Genomic DNA, 13,800 nt, shown 5'->3' with positions numbered 1-13,800 from the left:
GATGAGAGCCCCATACTCATGGACCCACAAAAAAGTCACACTCTGAGTTCAGGAGGCTTCTGCTTCTTGAAAGATTCACACTTTTAGCCTGCTGTGAGCAGTCCAGATGATGTACAAGTCATCCCCAACAGAAGTGCTGCTTCCAGCTTTTAATCCATCAGAACCATAGGTTATCTTGGAGCCCCCAGGAAACTTGAAAGGTACCCAAGTGTTTTTGATGTGTGGACAGCTGGATTGGGTTGGATTTTGGGAGATGCACTCTCCATAAGTCAATAAAACCCAACAACCCCACTGCTGCTTCTGTGGCCAGAAGCACCTCCTTTGAGTCGCCAATAGGCTGAGAAAAGCGGTATACAAGTATAGTAAGTAAGTAAATAAATAAATAAATGTTAGAGCCTTGTTGTCAATGGTGATTCTGATAATCACATAACTGGGTGTGATGTTGTAACCTCAGCAGAAGTGATGTCACCAGGAAAACTGCCAGGGAGTTGTTTCTGACTAGTTAAATGGCAGTAGCTGCCTCCAGGAAGAAAGGTGATGATGCACTGTTGTTTTGGCTGGCTGTGTGAACTGCAAAATAGTTGGTGTGCTTCCTCACTGGTACCTGTGAACTTTCTGTGCTACGTTCAAGGCATCTCCGAAGCAGATTACTCGGATTATTTTTCCTGGTGTAGACATAGATTGAGCCTAATGAATATCTACAATTGATAGCAGTGTTCTTTTAAGTCTTGGATAGTGTCCAAGAACTACAGCACTTCTGACTAGCAAACAGGATGGCCCATTTACTTTTCCTGGTGAATGAACTGAAATGATTGAGAGTGTTAAATGCCACCAAGTGACTCACAGTGAAACTGCAACACAGTCAAAGCTGTGACAGATTTTACAATATTTTCACTGAAGTCTCCTCCTTCCCACACATCTGAACCTAAAACCAGTTTTTTCCATAAATTAAAAATGAAAGAACTAGTGGGGATTCCTATTGCTTATCTCTCTTACCCTTCTGGAAAGAGCAATGTTAACATCTGAACACGTTAATGAGAGCAGGCACAGCATAATGGCTAAGCAACTTGGCAAAAAAATCCATATTTAAATCTTGTGGTATGATGTAGCTACAACCTGTGGAGTAAAATTCAAACAATTTTTGATTATCAGGGATATGAACAATATCTGGGATAAGTACTTTTTAAAATAATATACTATTTTTTCACCTTTTCAGTGTAAGAAAATTTTGGATGATTTGATTTTAACTGGGTGATTACAACCCAAGTATTTTACAAAATAAACCTACTCCTGGTAAATTCAGAAGCTGCTTGAAGATTAACCAAGGAACATCTACCATGTTTGGAAGCATTTTTCCATTGACACAAGTCAGGCACCATGTATTTATTTAATTTCCAGTATATAGTGTGTGGCTGGGGTATTTTTTATGCAAAAATAAGTGCTTTCCCCTTTTTTGTTTCTCTGAGATCAACAATACTGGAAGTGAGCCAGAATGGGGAGAAGATTTGGAACAATGGATATGTAATGGAGGGTGAAAGGGCAGGGTTTATTTGACACCACTTATGTGCTCTTTTTTGTCTGTAACACACACATTGTATATCAGAATCATGTAAAACATCACATTTGGTGAGACCCTAAAGTAAAATCCATGGGACACTTTAGCCTCTCCAAAATTGATTTTCTTCCTTTTGCAATTACCAGATGCCCAACCATTCCATAATTTGTGTTTAGTTCTTTCCCCCCTACTCCTCCCCTTTCTCCTCCTCCTCCTCCTCCTCCTCCTCCTCCTCCTCCTCCTCCTCCTCCTCCTCTTCTTCTTCTTCTTCTTCCGCCTTCTTCCTTCTTCCTTCTCCCTTCTTCCTTCTCCTCCACATGGTCTACAGATCTACTTCTCTCCTTCAGTAATTCCTTTAACTCCATGTAGACACAGAAGCATTGTTTAAGAAACAAAAACGGTGGGCAGTGGCAGCCCAATTCTTCATTTTGTAGTACTCCTCCCAAAAAGAAAGAGGAATTAAGGCTTAGGATTGGGGGGGGGGATGCTTTGATGGTGGGGACCATCCTGGAAAATATGGGGAGACTGGGAACAATGAGAAGAGGGACAATTTCCTCTCTGCCAGCTACTTTGTGAGAAGGTCTATGACACTATATCTAATTAAAATGTGCCTCTTCCTCAAAATGTTTTGAGACTTTGGCTCTATAAAATACTTGATTTAAGTATGGATGTGCTTAGATAATAGTCCTAAAAATATAGCTGATAAAAGTCTGCTCCAGTACTTTTCAGGAGTGAAGATGAAAAGAACATTTCATTCACTCCTATTCACATCCAGCTTCCATCAATGTTTTGAATCCATTTCCAATACATAAAAGAACACAGATGTCATCTAAAAGCCTGTTTAAAAAGTCTGAAACTAGGAGAATGTGCAATATGATCATCCTAATACTGCTTGGTAGTCTTATCTGTTATGAATCTTGACAGTTGTTCTTTTCTGCTTGCAGTGATGGGGTGATGGGAGGTAATGTTGTTCTGGGGCAATCTGTTCCCAAAGCAAAAAAAAAAAAAAAAAAAAAAGCTGGTTATTATTATTATGTGGAACAAATCTATCAGGTTTTTTTTTTGTTCTAAAAAGCATTGCTTACTAATTTTATAGATGTTTCTTGACTTTCTGTTGTATGTATAACAACAAGAGTACTCTTGTTTAAACTCTCAATTACATCAAAACTTTTCCATGATCCCTGTTTCCATGGCTTTCCATATTTTCACCCAGTCCTACTTTGAATGGGTGGCATAGAGTGACAAGGCAACCAGAACTGCTATTTGAGAACACAAATTCACATTCACTCCGATCTTTTATCAAACTGAAACATTAATCAATTTATATGAACTCTGGACTTGTTGCATTAGGACTGACACTTCTCAAACACCAGCTTTCTCTATTAAATGCTGAACATCTTCTGAAAACAAATAGATTCAGAAGCAGTTTCTGAAGAGTTCTACAAGATGTTTCAAACTAAATAACCAAACCAACCATAGTAGCCTTGGGCATTTTGCAGTGTTCAAAAAATAGCTTATTGGAACCTAGTTTCTGTCTTTTCTTTTTCTTTTTTTACCATATATTTTGAGATAAGTGTTAGATTTGGGGGAGAAAACACTCCAAAACCTTTATGTTGCTTATGTAAGCATATAGATCTGATTGTAACTTCCAACAAAGGGGTGACTATTATACCATTGATGATAGGTCTTAGAGAACTAAGGCTAACTATCAGATTCAGGCCAGAGATTTGTAACAGATACTTAATTCTCACATAGGATTTAACAGAGCTTGATTTTGATCATATTTTAATCTATTTATTTGCCTTTTGCCACCTTCATTCAATTGCACTAGTGTTTGCTAATGTTTGCTTTTATTTGTTGAATGTGTTTGACTCCACTGAATGTGTAATCTGCTGTTTTTGAGTGGGTGTGCTATTAAGAAAATATGTGCATTTGCATGTGATTCTTCCAGCAACTTTCCAGAGTTAAACCAGCATCTTGTTTTCATTACAACACAACCTGAATGTTTGAATGTATTAAATATGTCCTTCATCAGACTGTGTTTTATTTGAGGATATAAGCAGTTTTATTACTGCATCAGAACATTTGACTATCTAACCTTGTCATGTATGCCTCGGTAGTTTCTAGATGGGTATTTTCCAATACAATATCAGATATGCACAACTGTGGGAGGCTGGGGGTTGCATGACCCTCTGAGGTCTTGGAGGCCTGCAGCTTCCACTAGTTGCCCAATTGTTGCTTTTTTGTTAATTATGAATGGAATTATAATTGCCATTCTATTGATTTTATCTATGGGCATTCTGCCGATGAAATGTGGAACCCAGTCCAATTGGTCAAAGGGCAATCCTCCTTCCCTCTGCAGTCCCCTTGTAGTCCTACCACCATCTCCATAGGGTTGGAATACTATCTGTGCCCAGTTTTTAGGTGTTAATGGGGCCTGAAACAGGAGGCAAGGAGATCTATCATGATCATTGCATTTTGTCATGTGTATCTGTCCTGTTATGTTCTGACCACACCTGTGAACGTAAGTACGTTCACCAGGCAAAAACAGCCAGAGGTCTTGTGCCATGCATGACAAGCAACCATTGCTGAAATTTCCTTCTCTTCCTTTGCATGCTTTCAAGTTCTTTCTAAATTATAACAACCCTAAGGCAAGCTTGCCATGTGTTTTTCTTGCCAAGATTTGTCCAGAGGAAGTTTGCCATTGCCTTTCTCTGAGGCTGAGAGATTCTAGCTTGCCCAGGATCATCCAATGCACTTCCATAATCCAGAGTTGTAATCTAATGCTAAAACCACATCATCACACTGGCTCCCAAACCTTTCTCCAAAACCATTAAATGTACAGGAGTCTTGTCCTGGTTTTCATCTGCTTGGAACCATTTAAAGCTCAGTTCATTTGTGCCAACCATTATAACTTTTACACTAATCTCTTAGGACTTCATCTCATGGCATAAGTAAAATGTTTGAGAATATTAGTTTTCCTTTAAGCTTCACCACACCCTGTTTTGAAATTAAAGATTTTCCTACCCCATCACATCTATTCCTTTTCTCCGCTTAAAAAAATTATCTGTTTGATTTACCATCACACAGGAGACAGGTGAAGATGATATAATAATCCCTTGAAGTAAAAGGCATATTTCATTTACTATATAAGCACAGATATCTCACAATTAAAAAGCAAAATCTATTTATTTTACATTTGAAAAGAGATCTATTTCTCCTTGGTCCCAAAATGGTAATAGCAGAAGAAAGGAAACAATATTGCCCATTTTGACTCCTCCCTCCATGATGACATTGTTTTATTTACAAACGGGCAAGGTGGATTCCCATCACATGTTAAATTGGGCGTTTTTACACGTCTCTATGCTGGGAAGTTAAAAAGAAGTCAATTACCAATTGACTTAGGAATTGTGGGGACAATCCACATTTTAGAAACAGCAAAATATATGGAACCCACAGTTGAAGTTTGCATCATGTGATGGGTTTTGTGGGTTGCCATATTTAATGTGTAGAAACACTGGTTTTTTTGGATGTGATGAAGTCCTTAGTTATCACGAAAATGTTTCCCAGCTAGAAATACAATTCCAGTTAAAGAGAGATTGTTGCTGTGTATCTTCAAGTCATTTCTGACTTATCACAACCCTAAGGTGAACGTATCATAGGATTTCATTGCCATGGTTTGTTCAGATATGGTTTTGCCTTTGCCTGAGAGACTATGACTTGCTTTACATTACTCAGTAGATGTTCATGGCTGAACATTTGTCTCCGGAGTCATAGTACTCAGCTCAAGCCACTACACCACACAGGCTCTTATACAGAGGTACAGCAACATATTAGCATAATACTATGATATTAGTACTGTGATCATGCTCTTATACAATAGTCATCATTAGAGAAAGATTTAAAACAAATAAAAAAAACCTTGAGTGCCATGACAAGGGGGTACTTTCTGACCCCCATGAGAATTCTAATGTGTTTTGGATGAATAAAAATGCTAATGTCCACAGGAATGTATCTGCATGCAGACCTACAGGCCATGCATTAAAAGCAGCTTTCTAGTTCTGGGTGTGAATAATGAGTATATCAATGGCTATTAGTCATGATTATTGTACAGGACCTTTGTTTTAATCATTGTTGAGGAACCACAGGAAGAAGATGGTTTCATTCAAGTGCTGGTTACTACAGCTTCCTGGAAACATCTGGTTAACCATTGTGGGGAGCAGGATGTTGGATTTTGTGCATTTTTGTTCCAATTAAACAGCACTATTTACACCTTATCCAGCATTTGTCGATGACATTTTGCTGCCAGGGCTGATATGGTGAACTCTGTATGAAAATATAGGTTGTTCAAGAGATGTGCATTATCATGTCTATTGCCCTTTCCAGCTTCCATTAGAGTGCAGCCCAAAGCCCAAGGAACTGATAGATTTTGTACCCAGTACCTCTAATTACTAAGTAGAAAGGCCAGGGAAAGTAGGATTCTACCTTGTACCAAGTTGGGCTACTATTCCTTCTAGCCCTGTAGAATTATAGGAGGAGACTGCAAGGGCCATCTAGCCCAACTCTCTGCTGTGCAGGGACATACAATCAAAGCACTCCCAACAGATGGCCATCTGTCCTCTGTTTTAAAACTTTCAGAGAAGGAGACTTTACCAGACTCTGAGGCAAAATATCCCAGCATTGAACAGCTCTTATCATCAAGACATGCTTACTGATATTCAGGTGGAACCCCCTTCTCTTTGAACCCATTGTTCCATGTCCTAGTCTCTAGAGCAGAAGAAAATAAACCTTCTCCATCTTCAATACAACATCCTTTCAAATATTTAAACATATCGATCATGTTCCCTCATAACCTGCTCTCCTGAAAGCTGAACATACTCCGCTCCCTAAGCCATTCCTCATGACCTTTTATAATCTTGGGTGCTTTCCTCAGGACCCCTTCCATCTTGACAATAGCTTTTATGAACTGCAATTCTCAGAACTGGCCACATTATTCTAGTATTGTTGATACTGGTAAGAGATGGCTCCCCAGGTTTTCAGGAGTGTTATTTCATAGCTGTATATGCACATGGAAGGGACTGAATCTGAGACCTCTTGGCATGCAAAGTGTTTCCTCAACTGTTGAGTTCTAATTCTTCTTTTGAATGTTGATGAGAAGAATTTAAGAGAGCGCCTTTTGAAAAAAAATGCAAAACTTTTTAAAATGATCATAGATTTTGTAACCTAAGAAGTTTAAAGGGCTTTCAAATGTGTAAACAGACTATTTTTTCTTTTGTGCAATGCAAAACAATCAGATGTTCTTCTCATCCAGTGATATAAACAAATGAGGACATTACATTCTTAGGAAGCATTGATGCTTGTTTGATCTGTGATCAGTGCCAGCTATTAGTTTGTGATTTGAATCCCATGTTGCTCAAGAGATTTACATAGATATAACTTACTAATGAAGGAATTTAGTTTAATTTGTTGAGGACATTTGATGGATGATAACAACTATGTTTTGAAAAAAAGGTTTCATCAAGAGTGAAGACTCTCTCATTAAAAGTAATCACCTGGTTGAGGAACACAAACAAACATTCTACCAAAAGGAATCTTCAAAGATGGACACAATTCCAGTGGAGTTGTTGCCATATGTATCAGATCAGATTTGAAAACAGAAATTAGTTCCAAGAAGGCTTAAGATGTAAACTCTGATTAAGAACCAGCACCGTGTAATACTAAACAGAGTATTTTCTTCTTGCTTGAAATTTTCACTGATTGAATTGATAAGATTTTGCAACACTTTCCCTCCCTCTACTTGACAAAATGCAGGTGAAATTAGACGTTTTGATTTAAACGTACATTGCTTGACACATTTTATTCCAGATCTACTAAATTGTGGAAGCCATTCTCACCTGTTAGTTTCTTACATTTATAGCAGGTATAAGGGTGTGATCTTGTGTGTGTGTGTATACACATACATACACATATATACATGCAACTATAATGCTAATAGCAATGGGGAACAGTATTATCTTACTTTAATAGATGTTCTTATGAGATTTGAAGATCTGCTCCAACATTAATCCCATTGCAGTATTTCCAAAGATCAAAAAAATCATGTGTGAACAGGAATTGCACGTGCTTTCTTCTATTTTATATTAAAAGTGGAATAAAATTTAACTTGGGTTAACATGAAAACATGGAAAAGGCAGAGACCCTCTAAGCAGTCTTGACAGTCACACAACCAGGAGGTAACAACACAGACTCCTCAGTTTGAAAATGGAGGGGAAAAAAACCTCCCCAGAGCCAGAGATGAACACTGCCTCCAGAAGCCGGAATTGAAAGGAGAAGCCTCTGCTTTTCTTTGTGTTTGTCTGTCCCATTGTATATGACTGTAAAGGCATTGAATGTTTGCTTATGTATGTAAATGCTGTAATCCACTCTGAGTCCCCTAGGGGAGAAGGGCAGAATATAAATAATGTTTATTATTGTTGTTGTTGTCATTATTATTATTATTATTATTATTATTATTAATTTTCTATAACACGAGATTCTTGCTTCACTCTTATTTATCCTATTACAGGCATGACCTTTGCTCCAATTCAGAGAGATCTTTCATCTTGAAATCTGGAAGCACTACAGGAAACAAAATCAAAAGCATCACACAAAGAACAGCAATAATTGAAGGGAAGAATAAGGTATAGTAGTCTGAATGCCAAAAGAAAAAAGCGCACACCTTTTCACAACTTATCAGAATATGAAACTGAAGCCACTGTTGCTGATATTAACTTCAAACCAATTCTAACGGGTAAATAATATTGAAAACAGTATTGTGACCTGGGGCATTTAGTAAGCTTCAGAGCTAAATTGAAATTTGGACTAGGATCATGCATCAGCAATCAGCCCTCATAGGATCACAGTTGCTCACTTTTTATCATAGTAGGTACATATGCATATATGTCTTCCTTACTCAGATCTCTGAAAATTGGGTCATATTATCCATGCAAATAATTGCAAGCAGACTGGTCCTCTTCCATAGTGTAACCCTCAATAATTCACTATATGGTCTTCAGAGCCTGCTAACAATTAACCATAGAAATCTCCTTGGCTTTTACATTCTTGTTGAGAGAGAAGAAAACAAAATGTTTGTGCCAAATGGGATAAAGTATATTACTAATACATGATTTACCAAATAATATGGGAAAATACAAGAATTTATTATTGACTAACTGCTTCACTGTGAGCAATTCTGTTGAATGTGTTTCCTTTCATGGTTTTGAAATTCTTTAAGTGTCCTCAACAGGTACATACCATCCTATTTCTTTAGATTAATGTTCCCTTGGATCAGAGCTGATTAATTCTCCACATAATTACAAATTTAATTGGAACATTTTTTTCAGACAAATCATTTGAGAGATTGGGTTGCTGTAAGTTTTTCGGGCTGTATGGCCATGTTGCAGAAGCATTTTCTCCTGATATTTCGCCTGCATTTATTACAGGCATCCTCAGGTTGTGATGCCATAGATGCAGGTGAAACATCAGGAGAGAATGCTTCTGGAACATGGCCATACAGTCCGAAAAACTTACAGCAACCCAGCAATTTTGGCCATGAAAGCCTTCGCCAACACATTTGAGAGATTTGTGCCATTCTCATCCCACCGGAGCCCCCAGTGGTGCAATGTGTTAAACCCTTGTGCCGACAGGACTGCTGACCTAAAGGTTGGCAGTTCAAGTCCAAGGAGCTCCCATCTATCAGCTCCAGCTTCTCATGTGGGGATATGAGGGAAGCCTCCCACAGGATGGTAAAACATCCAGGCATCCCCTGGGCAACATTCTTGCAGATGGCCAATTCCCTCATACCAGAAGCGACTTACAGTTTCTCAGGTTGCTCCTGACATAAAAAAAATCTAATGTATTTTCTTTGCAGTCTCATTATTGGATGTTAGTGATACAGACAGAGAAATGCAATCCTAATCTTAAAACTGGCATAGAATTCAAAAAAATATTTGCTAATTCCTGCACAGAGCAAGTCAAAATATGACATTAATCTATCACATAATACAAGAGACCAATGAGGTTCTAGGGCAATGATTCTCAACCTTTGGTCCTCCAGATGTTTTGGACTTCACCTTCCATAATTCCTAAGAGCTGATAAGTTGGCTGGGACTTCTGGGAGTTGAAGTCCAAAATATACGGAAGACTAAAAGTTGAAAACCACTGTAGGGTGGTTTTTGTTTTGGTTTGTTCTTTTCTTCTGTATACTAACATGATGGTAATGAAAACCGATCAGAACATAGTGCATGTTCTGTTTTATGCAGAACGTGCTGCATTTTGTTTTATTTAGTGGTACAGAATAGACTTCTGTATAAATCTCAATTGGAAATATTTGCTGATAATGGTTCATAGTTCCAGGATGTATTTTTAAACTTGAGCAGGCTGCCATTTTTTTAAATAAAAGCCCATAAACATGAATGATTATTTAAAGCAGTGTTTCTCAAACTCTGCTGTCCAAGTACTTTGGACTTCAGCTCCCAGAAATCCCAGCCAGCTTACCAGCTGTTAGGAATTGTGGAAGTTGAAGTCCAAAACATCTGGAGGAGCACAGTTTGAGAAACTCTGCTTTAGAACACAAAGTTGGGCATTTCATGACAAAAAATTGCTCTATTTGTTTATTCATTGTTGAAATGTGATCGGTTTCATAAAAGAGTGAATTTTGTTTTGTAAGCAAGCTTTCATTGGTCAAGTATGAGATCGATTCCCCAGGGTAAATCCTGATGATTTAATCAAAATATGCAACACATCTTACCCCATTTTTCAAACATGATGCTCCCAGCAGCAAAAGAAGTTGCCAGGAAAAACATGCTGTTGGCATTATTCTTTTGCAATGATATCTAATATCTAAACCCAAAATGTAAAAAGAAGGAAAAAGAGCCGCCACCCTGTGTCTGTCCCTTCTTGACTCAACAGATGAACCTGTTTCAAATGGGAGCCAGATTTTCCAATACTGTGTTATTCTTGCCAACAGCGTTCCCTGACTGAGTGACCTTTGGGCAGCCAGCAGGGTGCTTTGTGTCACCACGCCTCATTTATTGTAACCTGTCATCGGTACATGAGATAAATCAATTTTTGATCCTCTTCCACATATCCAGAATGTAGAGACTCTGATTATGTACAGATCCCCTGGGGAAGCTGCTTTCCTGTTATTTTCCCATTATTTCCATGGTTTTACATACTCGTTCTCCCTTCATTGCTAATCTTGCTTGCATTGGAAGATCAATGAGAAAAAGAGCTTTTTGAGGGTCTTGTAAGAGCTAACACTCTCCTTTCTTCACAGACTGCCAGCATATTGACTGTGGCTGAGTCCAGGTCCTCTGGAAGCTACAGCTGCATAGCTTCCAACAAAGTAGGAAGTGATGAAAGAAGCATCAGTTATTTTGTAACAGGTAAAGTGCAATTCATGCAATATGAAATCATGCAAATTCTTGGATAGAATTATTTTTATTGCTCAGAGAATAAGTATGGTGGATGCAAATAACAGAATTGCTAGAGTGCTACCACATTAATCTATATGGGTAAAGGTAAAGGTTTCCCCTGGCATTAAGTCTAGTCATGTCCAACTCTGAGCCAAAGAGCCAGCATTGTCCGTAGACACCTCCAAGGTCAAGTGGCCAGCATGACTGCATGGAGTACCGTTACCTTCCAGCCAAGGTGGCACCTATTTTTTTTTATACTTTATTCACAATTTTTCTAGGGGGGGGGGGTAATGATATTGTAAAAAGACTATAATAGGGGAAGGGTGGGGTAGGGAAGTTAGGGGAAGCTGAAGAGGTAAGGAGGGGGATGTATAGTGAGGTGGAAGGAAGGGAAATATCCCAAAGGAAAGTCAAGGAGAGGCAATAGGAAAGGGAAGAAAAAAGAAAGAAAGAAAAAGAAGAGGGTAAGAGGAAGGAAGGGGGATTTGTCTTTTTTCCCCAGTCTTCTTCTTCACGTGGTTATATCAACTTACAATCTTCAATTGGCCATATGTCTTTCCTCCTTTTGTTGGCTCCATCGAGATCGTGTTTTTCTTGTCACCTCTTAATGGCTTCTATTAATCGTCTTCTTTATTCTCTCTTTTTTTCATATAGTTTTTAAATAGCTGCCACTCAGTTGTCTTGATAGGTCTTTCATTGTGTTTTTTCAAGAAATCTGTCCATATCCATAATGTCCCAGATCTTATTCAGCCACAGGTCTATTGGGGGAGGTTCTTCGTTTTTCCAATTCTTTCACTAAGGTGGTATTTATCTATTCACATTTGCATGTTATTGAACTGCTAGGTTGGCCGAAGTTGGGGCTAACAGTGGGAGCTCACCCTGCTCCCCGGATTTGAACCGTCAACCTTTAGGTCAGCAAGTTCAGAAGCTCAATGGTTTAACGCCCAAAGCCACCAGGGGTTCCTTAATCTATATAGCATACAACATAATAACAGGCTGGAAATGCATATTTATGTATGTATTTATTTACAGTATTTATATTCCACTCTTCTCAGCCTGCAGAGGACTCAGGGCAGATTACAATGCACATATACATGGCAAACATTCAATGCCATAGACATATAACATGTATAGACAGACACACAGAGGCAATTTAACATTCCAGCTTTTCTGGCTTCATGAGGGTTTGCTCAATTCCAGCCACAGGGGGAGCTGCATATAGCTAGCCATTGTTGTTGCTGTTGTTGTTGTTGTTGTGTGCCATTTCTGACTTATGGCAACCCTAAGGCATGTCTATTTCAGGTCTTTCCTGTCAAGATTTGTTCAGAGGAGTTACCCTTCAGCTCATGGTTTCCCAAAGAAACCAAAGTGTTATTGAACTCTTTCTATACACCAGTGCATGTTGGAGCTCTCTGGACTAAAGACTTTGTGGTGTGAGACAGTCAATTGAACGTGAGCTCTTTGTAATTTGTGCTCCTGTTGTCAGTTCACCTTTTCTTCTTGCAGTTAGCTAAAAAAACCTACATGTTCTTATTGTTCATCCCTTGCTGAGAAACAACAAAAAAGCAGCTTTAAACTAATGCCAGTACAAAATACCAATGGCTGCAAACAAAAGACCAGGATGCTAAAAAGGATTTCCTTTCAGTGTATTCAAAATAGATCCTTCAGGGCTAGACTGATTGCTAGAGGGTTGTTAGCTTTTCAGCAACTTTCAAGTTGTTCCCATTTGAAGTCTAGTTTGATCAGAGAATGTCAGGGAGGGACAGGAATGTGTGGGGCAGGAAGAAGCTGCCTTCCAGGGCCATATACTTTTCTGTACTGACCAGAGGAAAAAAATCCTGAGACAAATAGGAGGTCTACAGAAGCAGAACAAGACTGTTAGATGCCTGAGGCAAAGGACAGAATTGTGTCTTCTCTCTTATTCCCTGTATATGGACGTCCAATGGAAGTATGTGAGAGGAAGTCATAGGGAGGAGGGAGCAAGCTTGTTTTTTGCTTCCCTGGAGACTAGGGTGTGGAACAATGGCTTCAAAATAGAAGAAAGGAGATTCCACCTGAACATTAGGAAGAACTTCCTGACTGTGAGAGCCATTCAGCAGTGGAACTCACTGGCCCGAAGTGTGGTGGATGCTCCTTCTTTGGAGGCTTTTAAACAGAGGCTGGATGGCCATCTGTTGGGGGTGCTTTGAATGTAATTTTCCTGCTTCTCGGCAGGGGGTTGGACTGGATGGCCCCATGAGGTCTCTTCCAATTCTTTGATTCTTTGAATGGTGGCTGGAATGTACTCCAGGGCTTGTGACAGAACATTACAATAAACCACCTGAGATAGCAGGCTGGTTTAGGTGGGTGTGGTAGAACAGGTTGTATGAGATATACAGTTGTCTTCTGCACAAAAAAGAGGGGTGGGGAGGCAGGCAAGGAAATCCAGGTGAACATCTATGAGGTTGTGCTATTGCTGTCCCCAGTATCTACTCCCCAAGAGACTTTACTTACTCTGCCAATAAAAGGGCCCATCCTAAAAGCCTGGCCACAGGGTAGGAGGTCCACACTTCTCAAATAGTCTGCTTCCCCAATAAACAAGTAATAAATAATAGTAAATAGCAGTAGGAAACAAAATAACCCTGGTCTCTGAGTTGATATATTTGGTAGTTTGTAGGAGAAGTACATAAAAGGTTTTGATTGTTCTGTATCAACCAATGCTTGGAAGTAACATGTTATAAGTAATGATGTTATATGTCCTCCTATCTGCCTTTACCAAATGCCCCTGAAATAAAAATTCTTCACCTGCCA

General features: G+C 39.0%; 1 protein-coding gene across 1 annotated transcript in view; it reads left to right on the top strand.

The window, feature by feature from the left end:
• FLT1 (fms related receptor tyrosine kinase 1) overlaps nucleotides 1-13,800 on the top strand; it is a 140,400-nt gene that overhangs the window by 61,663 nt on the left and 64,937 nt on the right. The window contains exons 11-12 of the mRNA XM_060770885.2: nucleotides 8,121-8,235; nucleotides 10,872-10,980. Coding sequence (XP_060626868.2) covers nucleotides 8,121-8,235; nucleotides 10,872-10,980 — 224 coding nt within the window. The remainder of the gene's footprint in view (nucleotides 1-8,120; nucleotides 8,236-10,871; nucleotides 10,981-13,800) is intronic.

Source organism: Anolis sagrei, chromosome 3 (assembly GCF_037176765.1).
Source record: "Anolis sagrei isolate rAnoSag1 chromosome 3, rAnoSag1.mat, whole genome shotgun sequence".
In the NCBI taxonomy this organism is placed as follows: domain Eukaryota; kingdom Metazoa; phylum Chordata; class Lepidosauria; order Squamata; family Dactyloidae; genus Anolis; species Anolis sagrei.
This window is presented reverse-complemented; position numbering and strand designations above follow the sequence as displayed.